Source organism: Passer montanus, unplaced genomic scaffold (assembly GCF_014805655.1).
Source record: "Passer montanus isolate IOZ18808 unplaced genomic scaffold, ASM1480565v1 scaffold109, whole genome shotgun sequence".
NCBI classification, from domain to species: domain Eukaryota; kingdom Metazoa; phylum Chordata; class Aves; order Passeriformes; family Passeridae; genus Passer; species Passer montanus.
In genome coordinates, this window is record NW_024357502.1 from 2,772,372 (window position 1) to 2,792,194 (window position 19,823).

The 19,823-nt window shown below is 48.6% G+C and overlaps 1 protein-coding gene across 1 annotated transcript in view; it reads right to left on the reverse strand.

Annotated features, from left to right (window-relative positions):
• PTPRA (protein tyrosine phosphatase receptor type A) overlaps nt 1–19,823 on the reverse strand; it is a 115,285-nt gene that overhangs the window by 6,995 nt on the left and 88,467 nt on the right. The window contains exons 4-16 of the mRNA XM_039724432.1: nt 18,306–18,384; nt 17,524–17,889; nt 15,592–15,609; nt 11,557–11,641; nt 9,823–9,896; nt 7,054–7,190; nt 4,725–4,815; nt 4,180–4,256; nt 3,297–3,333; nt 2,031–2,128; nt 1,673–1,883; nt 1,597–1,618; nt 511–685 (exon numbers count right to left, since the gene is read on the reverse strand). Of these exons, the coding sequence (XP_039580366.1) occupies nt 511–685; nt 1,597–1,618; nt 1,673–1,883; nt 2,031–2,128; nt 3,297–3,333; nt 4,180–4,256; nt 4,725–4,815; nt 7,054–7,190; nt 9,823–9,896; nt 11,557–11,641; nt 15,592–15,609; nt 17,524–17,889; nt 18,306–18,384 (1,470 nt within the window). The remainder of the gene's footprint in view (nt 1–510; nt 686–1,596; nt 1,619–1,672; nt 1,884–2,030; nt 2,129–3,296; nt 3,334–4,179; nt 4,257–4,724; nt 4,816–7,053; nt 7,191–9,822; nt 9,897–11,556; nt 11,642–15,591; nt 15,610–17,523; nt 17,890–18,305; nt 18,385–19,823) is intronic.

Below are 19,823 nucleotides of genomic sequence, written 5' to 3' on the forward strand. Positions count from 1 at the left end.
GGGCAGTGGTGGAGTCCCCATCCCTTGAAGGATTTAAAAGCCATGTGGATGTGGCACTTGGGGACGTGGGTCAGTGGTGGCCTTGGCAGTGCTGCTGGATTGGATGATCTTAAAGGACTTTTCCAACCCCAAAAAAATGAGTGATTCTATGATGATTAACACACTCATCTACGCTCTTCCGGAGGCAGGACAAGTCAATGCTGGGGTTGGAGAACTCCAACTTCTTCCTCTCCTCCATGGGAAGTCTGGCACCACCTCTGTGAAAGCCACGTGGATGTGGCACTTGGGGACATGGATCAGTGGTGACCTTGGCAGTGCTGAGGGAATGGCTGGACTCTATCTTAAGGATCATTCCCAACCTAAATGATTGAACGATTCTACAAAGGGGATTAAAAAGAGCCCACATGATTCAGCATCACCCAAAAGGAGGGACGACACAACCCTCGCACATCCTCTGAGTGGGAGAAGGAAGGAAGTGGCAGCCCAGAGGGCAGGGCAGGGCACACTCACATCTGTCTGTACCATCTGGCAGCGCTGGGCCCGGATGCGGCTGACGAAGCCGTAGACATCCACCTTCCTCTCCGTGTGCATCATGTCCAGCATGGCGTCGATGACGATGAACGTGCCCGTGCGGCCCACCCCGGCACTGCAGGACAGGGTGGGGGGATTGGGGAGCAGTTCTTCCCTGGGAGGGTGCTGAGCCCTGCCACAGGGTGCCCAGAGAAGCTGTGCCTGCCTCTGGATCCCTGGAAGTGCCAAAGGGCAGGCTGGATGGGGTTGGAGCAGCCTGGATAGTGGGAGGTGCCCTGGATTGTCTTCAGTGAGACACATGAAGGGAAGACAAAGCTCTTGGAATCAGCTGGGGGGTCACCAAGCCCCAAGTGGGAGACACAGAGACAAGGGGAGCACAGTGCACCTGGCTGGGACAAGGACAGCCAGCTCCACCCTCTGCCGTGCCCTGCTTTGGGGCAGAGGAAGGGGATGCTGAGCTCTCCAGGGAAAGGACCTGCTCAGCACTGGGATTCTTTTCCCCTTGGGGCAGAGCAGAAACCAGCAGAGAGGCTCATACAGGGCAGGCTGCCATCTGTGTCCTTTCTTCTTGCTTCTCAAGAAGAAAAACAAAATGAACTTGGGACGGTGTAAATGTGACCATCTCTGCCTTTAACCACGGGGCTTCTCCTTATTGCAATGTGGAGCCCCTGTGGAAAACACACACGTCCAGGCCACTGGAGTGAAGGATGAGGCTCAGGAGGATCACCCTAAAACCCAGACAGGTTTACAGGCACCACCTCTTTTCTGCCTGCTTCTGAGAGAGGCAGGAAAACAAACAGAGTGACTAAAACACCCAGAGTCTCCTTGGAGGACAAGGAATTGTGGTGACAGATGGGAAAGCAATCAAACCCAACACATACAGTGTTGGATTTTGTCTCAGCTGGGGGGATAAATCTGATTATTTTCAGGCATTAAGTGTCTGTGGGTGAGAGCAGGAACCAACACTGCTAACAGCAAGTGCTGGAGTACTTCAGGATGGAATTTCAGCCCTGGCATCCCTCAGCTTCCCTGCTCCCAGCACAGCCACGTGGTACCACTGTGAACAGGCTCTTGGGACGAATTAATTCTTAACAACTCCGGTTAAAAATGGGTGCTGGGGGTCATTTCATCCCAACTCTGCTCTCACAGAGCCTTGGAGGGGTTGAGCCAACACCTTTGGGATGCCCGGAGTGGAGAGGGGAGGGATGGGATGGGGAGGTGACCCCTGGCACCTGCTGGATGCAGAACTTGCGCACGGTGTAATCCACCAGCACGGTCACGTCCTCCACGGACACTCGGATGTTCCCGTAGGTCCAGCAGCCCTGATCCGGCCAGTACTGAGCACATTTACACTGTGAGGGGACAAAACAGGTGCAGGTGAGCTCTGGACACCCTCACAAGGCTGGGAATGGCTCCAGGACATGCCCACAGGCACTGGATGTGCTGGATTTGGCACAATTTGGGTCAAATCCCAGCCTGTGAAACCTTTTGGCACCGACCTCTTTCCTCTCCTTCAGGTTGGTCACCATGACAATTGTCGCTGTGTTTTGCTCCCAAATCATCCTCCAAAAATCATTCACTGTTTCTTCCTTTGGTCCTGAGGGGAAGGTAAAACAAAAAGTCCTGTTTGGGATCAACCTCTCACAATTTGGGACCAAAACCCTGAGTGTGGGGTCAAACATCACAGATGATCCAACACATTTTTTGCCAACAGGTCACACCACACCACAGGTGCTGTGGTGTCTGGGCATGCCTGATCCAAGGAATAATCCTATCACACAATACCTGGGATATCTGGATTTGTTTTATGGTCAGGAATTTTATATTTAGCTCAAGAAAGGGAAACCAGTCAAACACAGCAGGGACTCGCCCAAGGTCACCCAGGGAAATTGTGGCTGTCCCGGAGTCTGCAGAAGTCCTGCCCTGGGTTTTTGGGTTTTAGCCACGGGATCCCATTTCAGTGTGGCACAGGAATAGTTCCCTGCTGCCTGCCAGACACGAAGCTAACTCAGCCTACTCTGCCTTGCCAAGCCTGAGGCTCAGGGTGAGCCAAGGGAACAGCAGAGCCAAGGCTTAACCTGAGCCTGGAAGTGCTGAGGGACCTGATCCAGCCTCCTTCTCCAGCCAGAGCCAGGGAAACTGGCCAGGAATGCCCTGACCCACTGGCAAGTCCAGAGAGGAAATACAAAGCACTCCCATGGGCAGGTAACATCCTGTTGCTGATGTGATCCCCACCCTCTGAGTGGGAATTTTGGTTTTAGGGATGTGTTTGGACTTCTGAAGATCCTAAGGACGTTTCTCTCTATCCCATCCCTGGGAGTGTTCAAGGGAGCTTGGAGCAACCTGGGATAGAGGGAGGGGTCCCTGTCCATGGCAGTGGGGTGGAATGAAGTGAGCTTTGATGTCCTTTCCAGCCCAAACCATTCCATGGTTCTGTGATTTAGGGGATTTAATCAAGCAGCTCCCTGGCAGAATTTCCAGAGCTCACAACACCCTCCAGCAACAGGACTGCACAGGCAGGACTTCTCTCTATCCACCAAGAAATCTAGCACTGCTCTTCGACTGGGAAAATAATTTTGGGAACAATCTGTGGAGCACCCAGGCCTCCTTTTGACCAGGGGAGCTCTGCAGGATGCTGTGCTGTGGGTAGAGTGGCACAGCTCCACTGAGCAGAGGCACCCAGCCCAGCTGCCCCAACAGAGCAATGGGAATAGTCAAGAATTCACCTTGTGCAGCAATGGGAATGGGAATAGTCAAGAATTTACCTTGTGCAGCAATGAATTTATTTTTCTCTTGGTACCCCTGCAAGAAAAGAAGAAAAAAGGAGGAGAAATTAATATTTCTCTTACACAAGAGTCATGGCATGCATTTACTTCAGCAACAAACAGAGCTGGCATCTGCTCTGCTGCTCATTCTCCCTTGTGCAGAGAAGGGGAGATGGGCTGAAATCACTGAAAATCCTTGTGCCAAGGGCTGTTTTTCCACAGGAACTCTCCCCATGCTCACATACTGCAGGAATGACCCCCCTTGTTGGCACAAGGCACTAATGAAGTGGTACCTGACAGCCCTTCCACTGGAGTCAGACCCTGCATCCAGAGCATCACATGAAAATCTGCACTGATGCTTGGAAGAGGGGCTGTAGAACTCACAGGGGTTAGTTTTGTGTGTTTTATTTACTGGGGAGGGAAGAAAAAGCTTTTTTGAGCCTTCCTTTGCTTCAGGTGCCTGCATCTCTCACATGACCCTTCCAGCTGATTGGAGCCACGTGGTGACAACCACAAAGGACCCATCTCCTCCCGGGGCAGAGCAGGGCAGTGTTGCTTCCATGTCAGCTGGATTCCCTGATTTCTTCTCCATCCCCTTCCCACATCCAGCCCTGCAAGCTGGGAAGCACTGATGATCAACTGGCCACACTCAAGGATTTAAAACCATATGGATGTGGCACTTGGGGACATGGTTTAGTGGTGGCCTGGCAGTGCTGGGGGAATGCTTGGACTTGTGGGTCTTAGAGGGCTTTTGCACCTCAAAGATTCTATGATTCTTCAGCTGTTTGTGGATCAGAAATGCCCAGCTCCAGCAGGAGTGGTTCCCCAGCCCTCTCTTGCTTTGCTCCTGGCAGGGATCTCCCCTTCACATCCCAAAACTCACATTAATGAAGGAGGCGTTGATGTAGTCGGAGTCAGGGACCCCTTCCACAGGAGTCAGGTGAACCCTGGAATGATCATCTGGAGGGAAATTAAAACTCTGCATTAAAGACAACCCCTCCACTCTGCTGGTACCTGCCCTAGTGAGAATCCAGGTGTTGGAGTTCATACTCCTGGCTGTGCTGCAAAAACACCTTTATGCCCCCAAATTCCTCTTGCTTAAACTCAGAGAGGCCCTAGATCTTGTCCAAGGTAGTTTTTTTTTTCTACAGAGTGCATATTTGAGGACACCCCAAGCCAGCCCACTGTCCAATGCCACCAGGCAAGAGTTGTCCCTTCTGGCATTTCCCATCCGTTTCACTCTCCATGGCCTCCTGGCTCCATGGAGCTTCTCCTCACAGGCATCCAAAGCTAAAGCAGACACAGCCACCCACCTGGGAGGTGAAATGCCCTCAACTGTGCCCTTGTCCATCCCAAAACCAGCAATGGGGAGTCCTGGCAGGAGCCCCTGAGTGTTCCCCCCCCCATCCAACCAGCTCTGACACGTACAGGGCAAAATGTTCACATATCTGTTCTTCTCCTTGTTCTCCTCCTTGGAAGCAGCTTCACACGTGGCCTGTATGGGACACGCTGGGAGAGCCTGAAATGGCAGAAGAAAAAGGGTTTTCCATGAGGTTTTCATGGCACAGCAGGAACAACGTGCTGGCAAATGCCACATCTGAGCCTCCTGCCCCTCTGGACGTGTCCCCTCACCTCCACCCCAGCAGCAAAGTCTCAAAGTGACCATTTAAACAGCTGGGCTGGACCAGAGAGAGCCAATCCCTTCGGAAAGATGTGGAACAAGATCTGGAATCTCCTGCTCCATGGACACGAGGTGGCAGCAAAGCCTCCAGCTCCGAACCCACCGGGCAGCACCAACGAGCTCATTCCTGATTCCTGTCCACGGAGGCTCCTGTGACATTCCCTCATTAACAGCGCTGCTAATTGTGACCTGATTAAGCCCCCACCACCCCAGTGATGGCAGGAGCAGCCCCAGGGAGCCTTTGGTGGGGGGTGCTGGGGTGACAGGGGACACTGTCCCTGGGTTTCCCAGTCGAGCACAGGAGGTGCTTCTCCAGTGTTGTTATTCCACATCCTCTCTGAACAGCAAAGAATGTTCTGGAGGTATCCAGCATCCCTTCCTCCAGCTGACAGGATGGCAGGAAGTGTCCAGGGCAATCAGGTATTTATAACCCTAAAAACCCCCCTCCCTGGGCATTCATTGCACCTATTTGGTTTCATCACAGCACGGCCAGGAAAGGGATCAAGTTTTGTAGCAGCTGGACAAAGTGGAGTGGCTTTTTTTAATCTTCTCCTCGTTCTCATGGTGCCATATCATGGCTTGGACCTGGGCTGGGAGCACAGGCCTGATCAGGAGCAGCTGAGGGAGCTGGAAAGGGGCTCAACCTGGAGCAAAGGAGGCTCAGGAGGGACCTTGTGGCTCTGCACAGCTCCTGACAGGAGGGGACAGCCGGGGGATCGGGCTGTGCTCCAGGGAACAGGGACAGGAGGAGAGGGAACAGCCTTAAGTTGTGCCAGGAGAGGTTTATACTGGATATTTAGAAAAGTCTTTTCACAGAAAGAGTTGTCAAGCCCCAGCACAGGCTGCTCAGGGTAGTGATGGAGTCACCATCCTTAAAAGTTAAAAAAAAAAGTGTAGATATGGCATTGATGTGGCACTTGAGGACATGGTTCAGTGGTGGTCTTGGCAGTGCTGGGTTAATGGTTGGACTTGCTAATCATCTTAGAGAGCTTTTCCAACCTTAATGAACCCATTCCATTCCACTCTATCCAATTCCATTATGTTTGTATTGACAAAGCAAAACAGATCCATTGTCACAAGCTGCAGAGTCCAGCAATATCAAGAGAAGGTTGGAGTCATCCCTGAAGAAATGCTCTGGGCTTGTGGGACAAGGACAACACCTGAATTCCTCCCAGCCGAAGGCCAGCCTTTGTTCCACACACTCACCATTGTGTTTCAGGGTTAACAGCTCACTGAAATAAGATGGGCTCATTCCTGTTTCTCTGTCAAAGCTTGCTGTTGTCTGTTTGTGGCTTTAAGGCCATGAGGACTGGGAGGTGGGGGGCAGACCTTGGGAGGCAACCAGCAAGCTCTGGAAGACCCCAAGACATCCACGATAATTCCTGAACCCAGAAAAATGTAACTCTGAAAAAGAGCTGTTTGCTAGAAACCCTCTGCTTTCTGCAGTGAGCATGAGGGTGAACATCAGTTTGTGACAGATTCAAGGACGAAATCAGCTCTGTCACTGCTCAGTGTTTTGTTGCTTTGGGAATGTGGTTTGGAGATTGTTTATCCAACATGTGAATTGTTTTTCCTTAATGACCAATCGCCGTCCAGGTGTGTCGGACTCTCTGAGGAGAGTCAGGAGTTTTCATTCTCATTCTTTGTAGCCTTCTGTCTGTATCCTTTCTCTATTCATTAGCATAGTTTAGTACAGTTTTAGTATAGTGTTCTTTAATATAATATGATATCATAACGTAATAAATTAGCCTTCTGAGGACATGAGTCAGATTCAATCATTCCTCCTTTGTCCTGGGGACCCCAAAAATACCACATATAACAAAGTAATAAATTAGCCTTCTGAGGACATGAGTCAGATTCAATCATTCCTCCTTCGTCCTGGGGACCCCAAAAATACCACATACAACAAAGTAATAAATTAGCCTTCTGAGGACATGGAGTCAGACGCATCATTCCTCCCTGCCAGAATACGACAGCAGCGGGTTCACATTTCCCATTTCAGGGGGAACTCCTGCCTTTCCACACCAAGAAGCAGACCCTAGACCCGACCCTGGGGGCAGCAGGAGTGGCACTCACGTTGAACTCCTCCCTGAAGAGCTTGTTGTCGTCAGCCATGCGGCGGTTGATCTCCTCCTCCAGCTTGTCCACGGGCAGCGGGGGGTACTTGCGGTTGGTGCTGGGCGAGCGGGCCAGCAGGGGCATGCTCTGTGGCTCTGCAATGACACCCAGGTGTTACAGATGGATAACGAGAGGATTGGATCTCAAAATTAAAAGATAACTGTTGTGTGAATATTAGGAAAAGCTTTGGTGGTGGATGGTTATGTTATTGTAGTTTGGTGTGGGAACCCAGGATGTTCCTCTGGCTGCCCTGGATGACTTCAGACCCTGGCAAGGGGTTCACAGACCTTGGCACCCGTGTCTTTGATTTTAGTCCATGGAAAGAATTACCAACTTTGTGTGAAGATTTACAAGCCACAAGAGTTTGAGTAGAATGATAGTTAATTTGTCATGGGGTGAAAAAGCAGAATTTTGGGGTTTTAGAATGGGGGTTCAAGAGGCAAGATGGAGGAATCTGGGCGTGTCCTGTCGTTCCTCTCCTTCTTGGCCTCCATCTTCTGCTGTGATGGTGACACTTTTGGATTGGTTTAGAGACAGACTGTCTAACATAGGTGATAGGTATTGGGAAATTATTGTAAATCAAGTACAGGTAGTTCTTAGTATAAAATGTTAACACCACCCCAAGGGCAGGCACTGTGCCTCAGCCAGACCTGCAGGATGGATCTCAGCAGGTCAGAGAAAGAATGTAATAGATGAGAAAAAATAAACAACCTTGAAAAGCAGAATGGATGAATCTTGACTTCTTTGGTCACACGGCTGGGAGAAAAAGGACTTTCTAACACCTCAGGGTCATCTCAGCCTCAGAATCCTGACAGTCTAGATGTTCTCTGTTCTCCCCACAGTTCCCTTTTCCCCCAGTCTGTATTGTGACCATCAGACAGTCTGGGCTCTCCAGGACAGAAGGTGTGCACATGTGTCCCTTACCTGGGGCAGCTGGGAATGGAAAAGTTTGTTGCTAAGGGGGTCAGGCATGGAAACGATCTCCAACCAAGTCACAAGAAAGTAGTTTCCACTGATAAATGCCAAAGAAGAGCTGACTGACAGACTTTGGGAGGCACCAGGGCTGGCTGATTCAACCTCCAGGGGTATAAAAGACTGAGCACCCATCTTGAAGATGAACCAGCCACGTGGTATCCATGAGGGCACCTCCCAGCACTGCAAATTTTTCCTTATGTAGTCCTTTGTTGTATTTTTATCAAGGTTTAATAAACTTTTTAAAATTCTCAAAGTGAGCAGCTGTCTCACACGGGGGTCACAGGAGCCACCAGCTGTCCCCTGTGGCCAGCACTGCCCACCCACACCCAGGGGAGCACAGGGACCCCACACTGCTGCTTTTAGGGCTGTCCTTGTGTCTGCACAGAATGGTTTGGGTTGAAGGGGGTGTTAAAAGAGCATCTTGGTCTAACAGCTTCCACCAGAGCAGGCTGCTCTGAGCACAGTGACACCTGGCTCGTGGCAGCAGGGCCAGGGCAGTGCCTGTCCCCTGAGCTGGCACTGCTGGGGCACCTCCAGTGCTGGGGGCACTCCTGGGCCTCTCACAACAAGATCCTGAGGGGGTGGAGGATGTCCAGGGAAGGGAACAGAGCTGGGGAAGGGTCTGGAGCCCCATTCCTTGAAGGATTTAAAAGCCATGTGGATGTGGCACTTGGGGATGTGGGTGGACTTGGCAGTGCTGCTGGATTGGATGATCTTAAAAAACTTTTCCAACTCCAAAAAATCAGAGATCCTATGATGATTAACACTCTGATCCACACTCTCCCAGAGGCAGGACAGGGCACTGAGGACAGGTCAGTGCTGGGGTTGGAGACCACCTGGCTCTGAATTCCAACTTCTCCCTCTCTCCCATGAAAGTCTGGCACCAGCAGTGTGACACAATTCCCAGGAGGGCACAGCAAAGGCAGCTGCTGCTCAGCAGAGCCCAGAAAGGCCACGTAAGGGTTACACCAACACAGCTGAGCGTTTATGAAGTTCACACCTCCATTTACAGTGAGGTAAGGTGGCAGGAAAGGTCTTAGCAGCCAACAAAAAATAAAAAAGGTGCTGAATTCCAGTTAGTGCTTCTCAGAAGGTGTTTGGAGTGCTTGGTTTATGTGGAAGGAGTGCTGAAAAAGCAGCTGAACTGAGTTTAAGAGGTCTCCTCAGATCTTAATCAGTGCCTACATGGATGGAGATGCCCAACTTGAGACCCTCAATGTCAGCTCTGGCTCACAGCTCAGGGGCAGAAGAATTTACACATTACACAATGCTTTAAAATTGCATCTGTGCATGTTTAGGAAGTACAAAAATGTTTGTGCACTGAAAATAAGTGTAATCCCTTTTTTCTCCTGGAAATGTTAGTTTGGTGTCTACAGTTAGTGTGAAGATCTGAGTTTTAATCAGAGATCATCCTAATCTGAAAGAGCAGAAAAATGTTTAATTTCTCCCCAAAGATGTGGGGGTTTTTTTAAAAAAGGTTCTCATTTGAGTCAAGGAACCACTGTGAAAACTCAAGAGGCATGTGAGTAGTAATTTTGGAAGTGATCACCCATTTCAATATCAACCACTTGAGGGCAAACATTGAGTCAGTGGAACAAAAACTGGGAAATAAACCTCCCTTCTATGAAAGTCTGCCAAAACCATGGAAAACATGGAACAAAGGAGGTCAGGAAACAACAACAACAAAAAAACCAGAAATTAAAAAATATCTGCCTACAAAAATAAGAGGTGGGGGAGAGCCTGTGGACTCACCTGTGTCGTCTGTCCGGCCGTTGGACAGACGGAAGGAGTTGGAGTGGCTCCCTGCCTGCTTGTATTTCTTGAACCTGCCAAGGAGAATTGGGGTGGAAAAATTAATAAATGTCCACCAGGAAGACCAGGTCCCCTCCCAAATGAGACCTAAGTAAGAATGAATATTGACAAAAGGAGTAGGACACTAAAAGGTAGCAAAATTCTGAAATTCTCAAAAAAGGAAGTTATTGGTTCAGATTTTACCCATTTTCTACTTTGATCTAACAGCAGAAAAAATAAAAAGAGCAGAAAAAACTTTTGGAAGTAGCAATACTTCTTCCTTACGATGGAGAAGAACTCTTTATATAGTTTGCTCAAAGGATATATGCAAGACAGGTTTAATCCAGCTGCCTATTACTGTGTGAAAAAACAACAATAATGTGGAGAAGGCCACATCAAAAGGATGATTTTGATAACAGCACACTGACTCAACTCAGTACAGGTGAGAATTTATGAATTTATTATTTATAATCACACCCATCTAGAAGCATCCAAAAAGCTTTCCCATTTTTTTGCCACACTTTCTCAAGGCTCCATGAATTAGGTGGATCCAGGAGGCTGCAGGACCTCTGAAATCCTGCCTGTGAGCAGGAATTTTCACCAAGCACACTGGAACAGCTGCAGGAGCCCAGAGAGAGCTGGAAACCAGGAGAAGCTTTAAGGGTGCTCTTTCCAGAGGACACCCCAAGGAGTCCCTGCTCCCTGGGGATCCAGCAGAGCACATCAAGCCCAGGTTGATCTGTCCTGCAGCAAATCCCTGCTCCATGTGTTTTTAACTTGGAGCAGCTGCTCGTGCTCCCTTTGCCTGAAATTCTGAGTTTTGCTGAATCACTGGGCAGTGAACACAAACCCTTTCTTTCAGGGCTGCAAGCCAGGTGGGAAGGACTCAAACTCTGCTGCTGCTGAACTCCTGAGGCAAAACTCTCCTCAGGTTCACTGCTGTGAGGGCAGGCCTGGAGCCAGGAGACACAGGGAAATTGTTTTTTCTTTTCTTTTCTTTTCTTTTTTTTTTTTTTTTAAGACTTACTTAATCACCAAACTGGTGAGTAAATTAAAATGTTTACTGCAGGTGAAGAAAGACATTCTTAGTTATGCTTTCAGGAGCTGGGAATGCTTAATTTTGACCAGGGCAGATGCTTGGTTTCTAAAAAATGGACCTAAGAAGGTTTTACTGTGCTGTAATTTCAATTAAAGCATCACCTAACACTCCTCACAAGCTCCTGCCATTCACAGTGAAAGGTGCACAGGGATCCTGTGAGGTTTAGTAACCAAAACAAAGTTTGGATGCTGGATCCTGCTTGCTATCAAGATGGGAATCAAGGAATAACACATTGAAACACATTTGTGTTCAGCCTCCCTGGATTACTCAATCCATCATTTGCAGCCTCACAAGGAAACCTCACCTGCTTTTCCCCACACTGACAGGGCTTCAGCTCAATCTACCCTGCCAAATGTGACATTTTGAAAGGCAGGACAGGAATTCCCCACAGGAGGAGCAGCTTTGCAGAGAAAGGAATGAGCATCATTCACCAGATAACCCCAAACATCATTTTCATTCATTGTCCTCCCAGGTTTCTTTTCAAAGCACCAGCTGTGTCAGCCTTTAGCTTGAGAGACAGCACAAAAGGCTCATTCCTGCTCACTCAGGAATTGTTTCTGTCAAACAAGGGAATCCAGCATTAAAGCAGCTCTTACCTCAACATGTACAGAACAATAATAATAAATACTATGACTAGGAGGGAGGACAGGGCCACCATCACAGCTATAATGGGAGTCTCATCTGCAAGAGGAAGAGAAAGGTGTGGTTATGGACATTGGAAAACATCCAGAGCCATCATTTAACAGGGCAGAGCTCTACAATTTCTGCTTGAAGAACAATTCTGATGATGATATTAGTAATAAAAACATAATAAATAATAAATAGTATTAAGTGATGTTGCAATTTTCCAGCCTGAGAGTTGAAGACAGGATGAGTGAGCAGCATGTGCCTCAGACACTCCCAGGTGAGATTAAAACCTGAAACCACCACTCAGAGCACCTCAATCTTCTCCAAAAATTGGTCACTGTGAAATTGTGACCTTGCAGATGAAAACAGTGATGGAGAAAGTTGGGACTGGGTTATTTTGGGGTTCCTTTTGCACAACTGAATGTGCACATGGTGGCCCAGCAGCCACCAGGAGAAATTTCCTTTGTCAGCTGGAAATCTACAAAAAAGAAATCTACAAAATTTTCTGCCTGAGACTTAAGAATCCAGAGAAGTTCCTACTGTGAGTTTGGTGTAAGGATTGTTTGATATATGATAAGAAACTTTATATTAAAATGGGTGAAAACTGTGACCCAAGATCCCACAGATACATTTGTAACACCACCACGATTTTGCTTCCAGTTCCTTGTCAAACAGGACAAGAGGACAAAGCTTCTGCTGCATCTGGGATCTGAACACCTCCACGGGTGAGATGTGGTGTGGACCAGGCTGCCCAGAGAAGCTGTGGCTGCTCCTGGATCCCTGGAAGTGTCCAAGGCCAGGCTGGACAGGGCTTGGAGCACCCTGGGACAGTGGAAGGTGTCTGGGAAGGAACTGGATGAGTTTTAAGATCCTTTCCAACTCAACCATTCCATGATTCTGTAATTATAGAATAATTTGGGTTGGAAGTGACCTCCAAAGACCATCTAGTCCAACCCCCTCCTCTTTTCTCCCTGGAAATACAGAGTTCAGAGAGCAGGAGAGGTCAGACACCACCAGGCCACCAAGTGTGACCCAATTTGGCTCCCTTGCAGAAGCTCCTCAAGGGCAGGTACCTCACAATTCCCTTGCAAAAACACTTAAATGAGTCTGAAACACTCCCATCCTCCATGACTCACGACAGATTTTATTTTTCCTTTAAATAAGCCATTTCTATCTCGTGCTGGAGGTCAGTGAATCAGTGGTTGGTGCTGGCAAATCACCCAGATGGGTTGCAAGCCAAGCAGCTCCAACCAGGGAGGAGAAGAGCCCTGAAGGACATTTTTTTTTTCACATAAATGTGGATGCCAGCCATGCCAGCTGGGGATATTCCCATTTCCCATCAGCTCCCTCCATCTGAGGGGCCACCACACTGTGTCTACACAGCCCCAGGAGGCTCCAGGGCTCGACCCTTTTCCACCTTCTGTGCATCCATTTCCCTGCAGATCCCTGCTCCATGTGTCTCAGCAATTTCAGCCAGCAGATTTCCTTGGGGTTTATTTTCCCTAGGGGTTTATTTTGTCCATTTCCCTAATTTTTTCTTCCCCTAGAAGTTTATTTTGTCCATTTCTGAGCTACCCAAGGGCACTCTGATTATATTTCTGTGTTTGTCCCTCTGTGCTGTGAGGTCTGGGAATGTTATTTCCATTAAAACATGTTCCATTTAGAACATGTTATGTTCCAAAACATATGATTTTTGTGTTATGATTTCAAGGCAACAACCCAGTGTGGCAAATAAAAAAAAATTAAAATACCCTGGTTTTGCATGTCTTTGTCCTTCTCATCTATTGCCCTAATGTGAAAGCCCAAAAGGAATTTATTGGGAATTCTGCCTCCTGCACACCTCGGAAGGTGATGAGCCTTGGCATTCCCCATCTTGACACTTCCCAAAAACAAGAACAGGTTGGTCTTGGCCCAACCACAGCCAGCCCTGGCCCCTCACTTAGACTTTCAAGCACATCCACCATCTCCATCCTGCCTGCAGGAGAGCAAGAAGAGCTGCCATGCCAAAACCCGTGGTGTTAAGTCACCTTTGGACCATTTTTTCCTGCCTTGGCTGGAGTTAAGCTCAGCCTAAGCAGTGCTGAGCTGGACTGGAGCTGCGGGACAGCAGTGCCTGGTGATTTGTGGGCAGGGGTGGTTCTGGCAGCAGGGTGTAGGGAGTTTGGAGGTTTTTGGGTTTTTTTGCAGCTGTTCTTTCCACACATCTGGCAGGATGAGGAGTCGGAGCTTTCCCACTGCTAACAGCCCACCCAGCACAGCCCAGGCAGGAGAGGAGCTGGAGGGTCCCCAGCTGCCCCCTGCCAGCCCTGCTGAGCTGTGCCAACCCCTCCACAGCTCCTGCCCTGCTCCAGCCCCAGCCTGAGGGCTCCATGCTGGCAATCCACCTGGAAAAGGGACAAGGACTCAACCTTCTGCTCCCCTGGGGCTGCAGCACCCACAGCAGTCCAGAGCTTGGAAGCAGCAGGAGGCTTAAATCTTCTTCCCAATATCCCATCTAAATCCCCTTTTAATTCAAATCCCCATTTCCTCTCTGCCTGTGATAATATGGAAGAATTCTAAGATGATGTAGGGCCTTGGAGAACTGAGGTGGTGGGGCAAAAAGGATGTTTTATTTATTTCCTGCTCCCCTCTGAGGAGCCACCAAAGCCTCCTCTGGAGCTTGGGAGCACGTCCCAGCTGCAGGCAGAGGTGCTCTGTAGGCTGTCACCCTGACCTGGGTGCAGTCATGGCAGAGGGATGGGGCTGAGCAGCCCATCCCTGCTCACAGCTGGCAACATCTGCCCACAAAACCAGTCACAGAATGGTTTGGGTTGGAAGGGACCTTAGAGAGCAGGCAGGGACACCTTCCACCATCCCAGGCTGCTCCAAGCCCCATCCAAGCTGGCTTTGGACACTTCCAGGGATGGGGGTGCCACAAATCTCTGGGCATGCTGTGCCAGGGCACCACCACCCTCACAGCCAAGACTTTATTCCCAATATCAAATCTAAACCTACTCCCAGTTTGAAGCCATTTCCCCTTGTCCCATCACTCTATGCTCTTGTTAAAAATCCCTTATTTAATCCGATTTCCTAACTATATCTATAATAACATTAGCAATATTAATATAAATCGTATTAGGAAGTCAGATGTATTCCATTTTTTTTTCCTTTGCCCTCAGGAACAGGGTGAACGATGGCAGAGAGAGCACAAAACCAGGCCAGATCTGAGGGAATCACACTGAGCATTTCTGCAGAGGCTTAGCCACAATTTCAAACGAGTTCCCTCAGACCTGCATCCCTTTTATTCCCTCTGCTAAATGTGTGCTCAGAGCATCTGTCTGTTCCCTGGCTGGGTGAGCCAGGCACAGAGAGCAGCAGCAGGCAGAGTTTGCAAAGCTGCAGCACCCCTCAGAGCCAGCATGAAAACACACAGAGGCAGCTGATTCCTCCAGGTGGGAGCCAGCCCAGCTCTGCCCGCTCCTGGAGTGCTAAAGCCATCACTAATTGCAAATATTCTGGTAGAGATGCCAGTTCTCAGAGCTGAGAGATGGAAAAATGTCCCTAAAGTGCTGTTCTCTTACAAGAAATGGATTTGTGTTACTGCTTGCCAACAGAATGAGAACAATAATTATTCCCATCATCTGCAGGATGGGTTTGGATCAAATTGTGTAAGTCACAGTCAATAAAGACAATTCAGCAGTAAAAAAAAAATAAAACACCAAAAGCAAATTTCCTGAATGGCTTCTCAGACTTTGGTCATCCACCTCTAGGGACATGCTGACATTCTCAGAGCAGGAACAACTGGTACCTAATAGGACATGTACAAATTGGAATGGGATTGGTTTGTTCTAAAAAGAAAAGCTCAACAGAAATTAAGATATCAGTGTGTCACCAGCTCTTTTAAAGAGCTTTATGAGAGGCTTCATAAAAACACATTTGGAAGTCCTAAGGAGAGCTCTCTAATAGCAGAATGCTTCTGGAATTGTTTTTACTGAGTAAAGAGCAATGAAATGTAACATTCTTACCTCTTCTGTCAGAGTTACCTGCAGAAAAAGAAAACAAAAGTCTCTTAGCAACAAAGGAACAAGACATTTTAGTAAGTCAGGAAGGATCAAAGACCAAGACAGGAACAAATTTAGTAACTCTCATCATCTGCCTGTAAATCTTTCCTTTAAAACACTAGCTATAAAACCATGATGTTCAAATGAATTTCTGAGTAAGGAAAAAGGAACAAATCCTGAGTTTTTATCAGCAGAACAAGGAGCTGAAGCCAAGCTTTAACACCACTAAACACAACTTACTGTTTAAACCCACAACCAGCGAGTCACTGGTATAATTCATCAGCACTTAAATATCAAGAGATAACACTGGGGCATCATTTTAAGAGTGTGGCTGAGCCAAGAGTTCAATTAGGAGCAGCTGGGCTCAGGGATGGGGACGAGGAGCATCCAAGGGAAGTCTGTACCTGCTGGGTTGGATGTCTCATCCAGAGGGCACTGGAACAAACCTGTGCCAGGGAGAGCAGGGCTGAGGACAATCCTGCTGGGTTTGGACAAGAGGAACTGCCCCTACAACGTGTGACCTTCTGGCCCAGTCCCCTTCTTGAGCACCACTTAATTCTTCCATGATAACACCACCATTTCCTGTTAAATCTAATTTAGGGCTGCCCTAATGACAAGGGCAGCCCTAAAACTGATTTTGTTCCTTGGCAAATTACTTGAGATAAAGAAAGAATCAGGTTTGATCATTTGTTCTCTGGGTTGACATCAAGTGAGGAGCCACTTCTGGCCTTGATGGTGCAATGGCCAATGTGTCAAGGCATACACCAGGGGAGTTCACCAAAACTGGTAACCCAAATCACAAAAAGGCAGTGGAGACACAAAAATTAATAAATTCAGCCCTGCCATGAGCAGACATATTACAAAATCCAGATATTAGCAGCACTTAAGGCTTTTGCCTCCATCTCTCCTGTATGTAGGCTACATTGGTACCAAACTTGTCCCATGTGTGTGCCTAAGGCTATGCCAGACTCCTTCACTCTGCAAAAAAGGATTTGGGTTGGGAAGGAAGCTGGATGAGCTCAGGGGTGGCAGAACACTACAAAAGCTGGGTTCTGAACTTCCTTCAGCCACATCCCTTCCCATGCTGGTAGCAAAGACAACTTCACTGCAGCTTCAGGGGCTGTGGTTTCCAGAGATTTCCAGAGGAAGAGGGCACACACACCTCACTGAGGTGCAGAGCAGCCAACATCCCTTGGGAAATTGGTTCTTAAGGAATATACACTTGACACCTCCCTGCATTAACTCCACCATCATCTTGCTTCAGGGTTTTCTAATCCACAACCAAGTTACCAATCCTGTTTTTCCACTAAATCCCAAGGTCTAGCAGGCACTGCCATCTTCCTACTGCAAGCTGCAGAGAGGCAGTACCCAAACTGGGTCTCAAACAGTACAATGAGCCAACCATGGCTGAAGAGCCACAGTTCAGCAAAGATTTCTGGTCACTTCAGCCTCTTTTTGCCTATTTTTCACTCTTAACCTGAACTGAGCAGCCAAACAATGTTTTATGGGGTCACTTTCCTGATGTGCCAAGAGGGGAATGAGATCAGGATGGCAACAGAGACAACTCTCTCTCATCTGCACCTTTCAAAGACTGAAGCTGCCCAAGTAATGGGGAAAACTGATAATGTAAGGAGAGAATCACAGGATAGCTTGGTTTGGAAGCAAAGATCATCTAGTGCACCTGTGGGTGTCTTTCACTAGATGATCTTGGCCCAAGCCTTTGATTTAAGAGATCAGAAGAGGTTTGAGAGTCCTCTTGTTTTGCAACACCATGGAATTGGCCCCAAAGTGTTTTTTCGCTCCATTTTTCTCAGCCAAACAAAAGAAGAGCAAAGAAACAAACCCAGAGGCAGGGTGGCCTGGAGAAGAAGAAGAAGAGGTGGAGGAGGTGCCTACCGTTGTGGGAAGCAGAAGAGGTCTCCTGTGTTGTCACCACCATGCTGAAATTCCTCTCTGTCGTCTCTGCCTCCGTGCTGGGGACGGTGGCGCGTGGGGCCGACGGCGTCACGCTGGGGAGCAGGGATGGGGCTGGAGGCACAGGCACGGTTGTCCCCAGGGTGGAGGAGATGTTGAGGCTGCCAGAGGTGGCATTGGGGGAGATCCTGGTGGCTGTGGTTGGAGGAGGTTTTGGTGCTGTGGTAGGAACAGTCCCTGGAGTGCTCATGTTGAGTCTGTGTGTGTTGGGTGTGGTCCCATCCTCAGGACCTGCTGTAGGAGCTTTGGTGGGGCTCCTGGGGGAGGTGGACACTGTTGTGGGTGGCTCTGAGAAGGGAAAAGCACAGGGGAAGCTCTGTGAGATTCTCTTCTACAATACTGAGGGACTTAGATGCTGAAGATTCGTGTGACTGTAACTATAAGGATAAAACACCCCACAAATCCTGAGCGCAGGACAGGAAATGCTTTGCACAGCAGGAGATACAAATGTCAAAAAAAAATAACCTGAACAGGTGCTCTTTATGGGGATGTCCAAACATTAGAGCCCTTGGAGGTGAGGATCAATATTGCTCAGAGCCAAACCCATGGGCCCCATTTATGAGCACCTGAAGCTCATGACCCTCTCTCCAACATTTTATGTTACAGCTACATGGAGGGCAGAAGGAATGAGACACTGAGCACATTCACACTTGCTCCTTTGATCCAAAAGATGGGATAAAAGAGAGATGAGGAGCCAAATTTACCTGTTGTAATGTTGTTAGCACCTACACTTATCAGGCCACTTCCGAGCAAAAGGAGAAAGAACCACAAATCCATGTTGACCTGGGGAGGAAAGCACAGAACACTTATTTAAACCCCCATGAAATATCCCAAAATAATCCAAGGTGGGGATGTTGCTGTGCATCTTGTAAAGCTCAGAGGGAGGAGTGGAAGTGTGGCTGGAGCCCCTGCAGGCATCTGGATGGGAAGGATTTATGGCTGAGTTCATACAACAAGGGGAAAGAACACGGAGAAATCCCAGTCTGGTGGAGCACCAAAAGTGTCCATGGATGAAGCAGAGAATGGGTGAACTGTGGGGGAGCATGAGAACAAGCTGAGCATTAAAACCAAATATCTGGTCTTAAAGGAGATTAATAAATAGTTCATATAGTGGTCTGAAAATGGCTGTATTATGTGAAAATTCAAAGGCAATTTAGCTGAAGACCATGGCAAAGAGCCTTGATCCCAAATGGCCCAGAAGTGGAGGCAGGAATGAAGGAGAGGTCAGCTCCCCCAGCCTCACTGACACCTGAAATGTTACTGGGCAGGGGCAGAACACTCAGCTCCATTCAAACCCTGCTGGATTCCCTGTGTATGTGGTCAGAACAAGCACTCACAAACAATCCAAGAAGATCAGCGAGTTCAGGCTGCACGCCCATACTGTACGTGCTTCCCAGGAAACGTCCAGCAGAATTACAGGACGATGACATCAGTAAAATCATTTCCCCCAGCCCTTTCTAATACAAGATTTTTATGGTGATTTCTTTCCTCTGGAGACCTCAGAAAGCTCCTGAGAAATGGGTATCATTATCTCCTCCCAAACACCTACGGATCCAGAGGCCCAGAGATGTGAGACGTCATCGTGCTGGCCAGGACAGAGCCCAAAGCTGCCAAGTCCAGACCAGCACGTGGCCATGGGGCCTTCCAAGGATGGGCCAACACCTCTCCTCTGCTCCGAGCCCAGAGAGGGCTCAGACACAGCTCTGCTCCTTGCCATGGGCCAGCAGCTGCCACACGACTCCCGTCCTTCAGGCTTTTGTCCTGTGTCCAGTTGCATCTCCAGGATCTCCCAGGAGAGAGCTGTGAGATCTCGCTGCCAAGTCAACCTGAGGAGCTGCCAAGAACGGGTTTTATTCCCTCCCTCTCTAATAGATCTTGTGTTGTTTGTGCTTCTTCTATTTATTTAAATCTGCTTCATCTAGACCCATCCCAAACTCCGGGCAGAAGGACAACTCTGAAGTCATCCGCGCGCTGGAAACCGTATCAGCAATCGAGATCCTCCCACCTCACCCCAGAGGATCCTCCCACCAGCACCACCTACTTACATGTTTTTCCTCCCCCTTCAAAAGAAAACCTGGCAAAAATCGACCTTACTCAGTGACCAAAAGGTCAGACAAACCCTGAACCAGAAGGAAACCAAGCTCTGGAGATAAGAGCTTTCCATAGGCTCCATCCATGCTGCTGCAAGCAGGGCAGGGCTTTCTCCAAGGGTCCCACTGGTG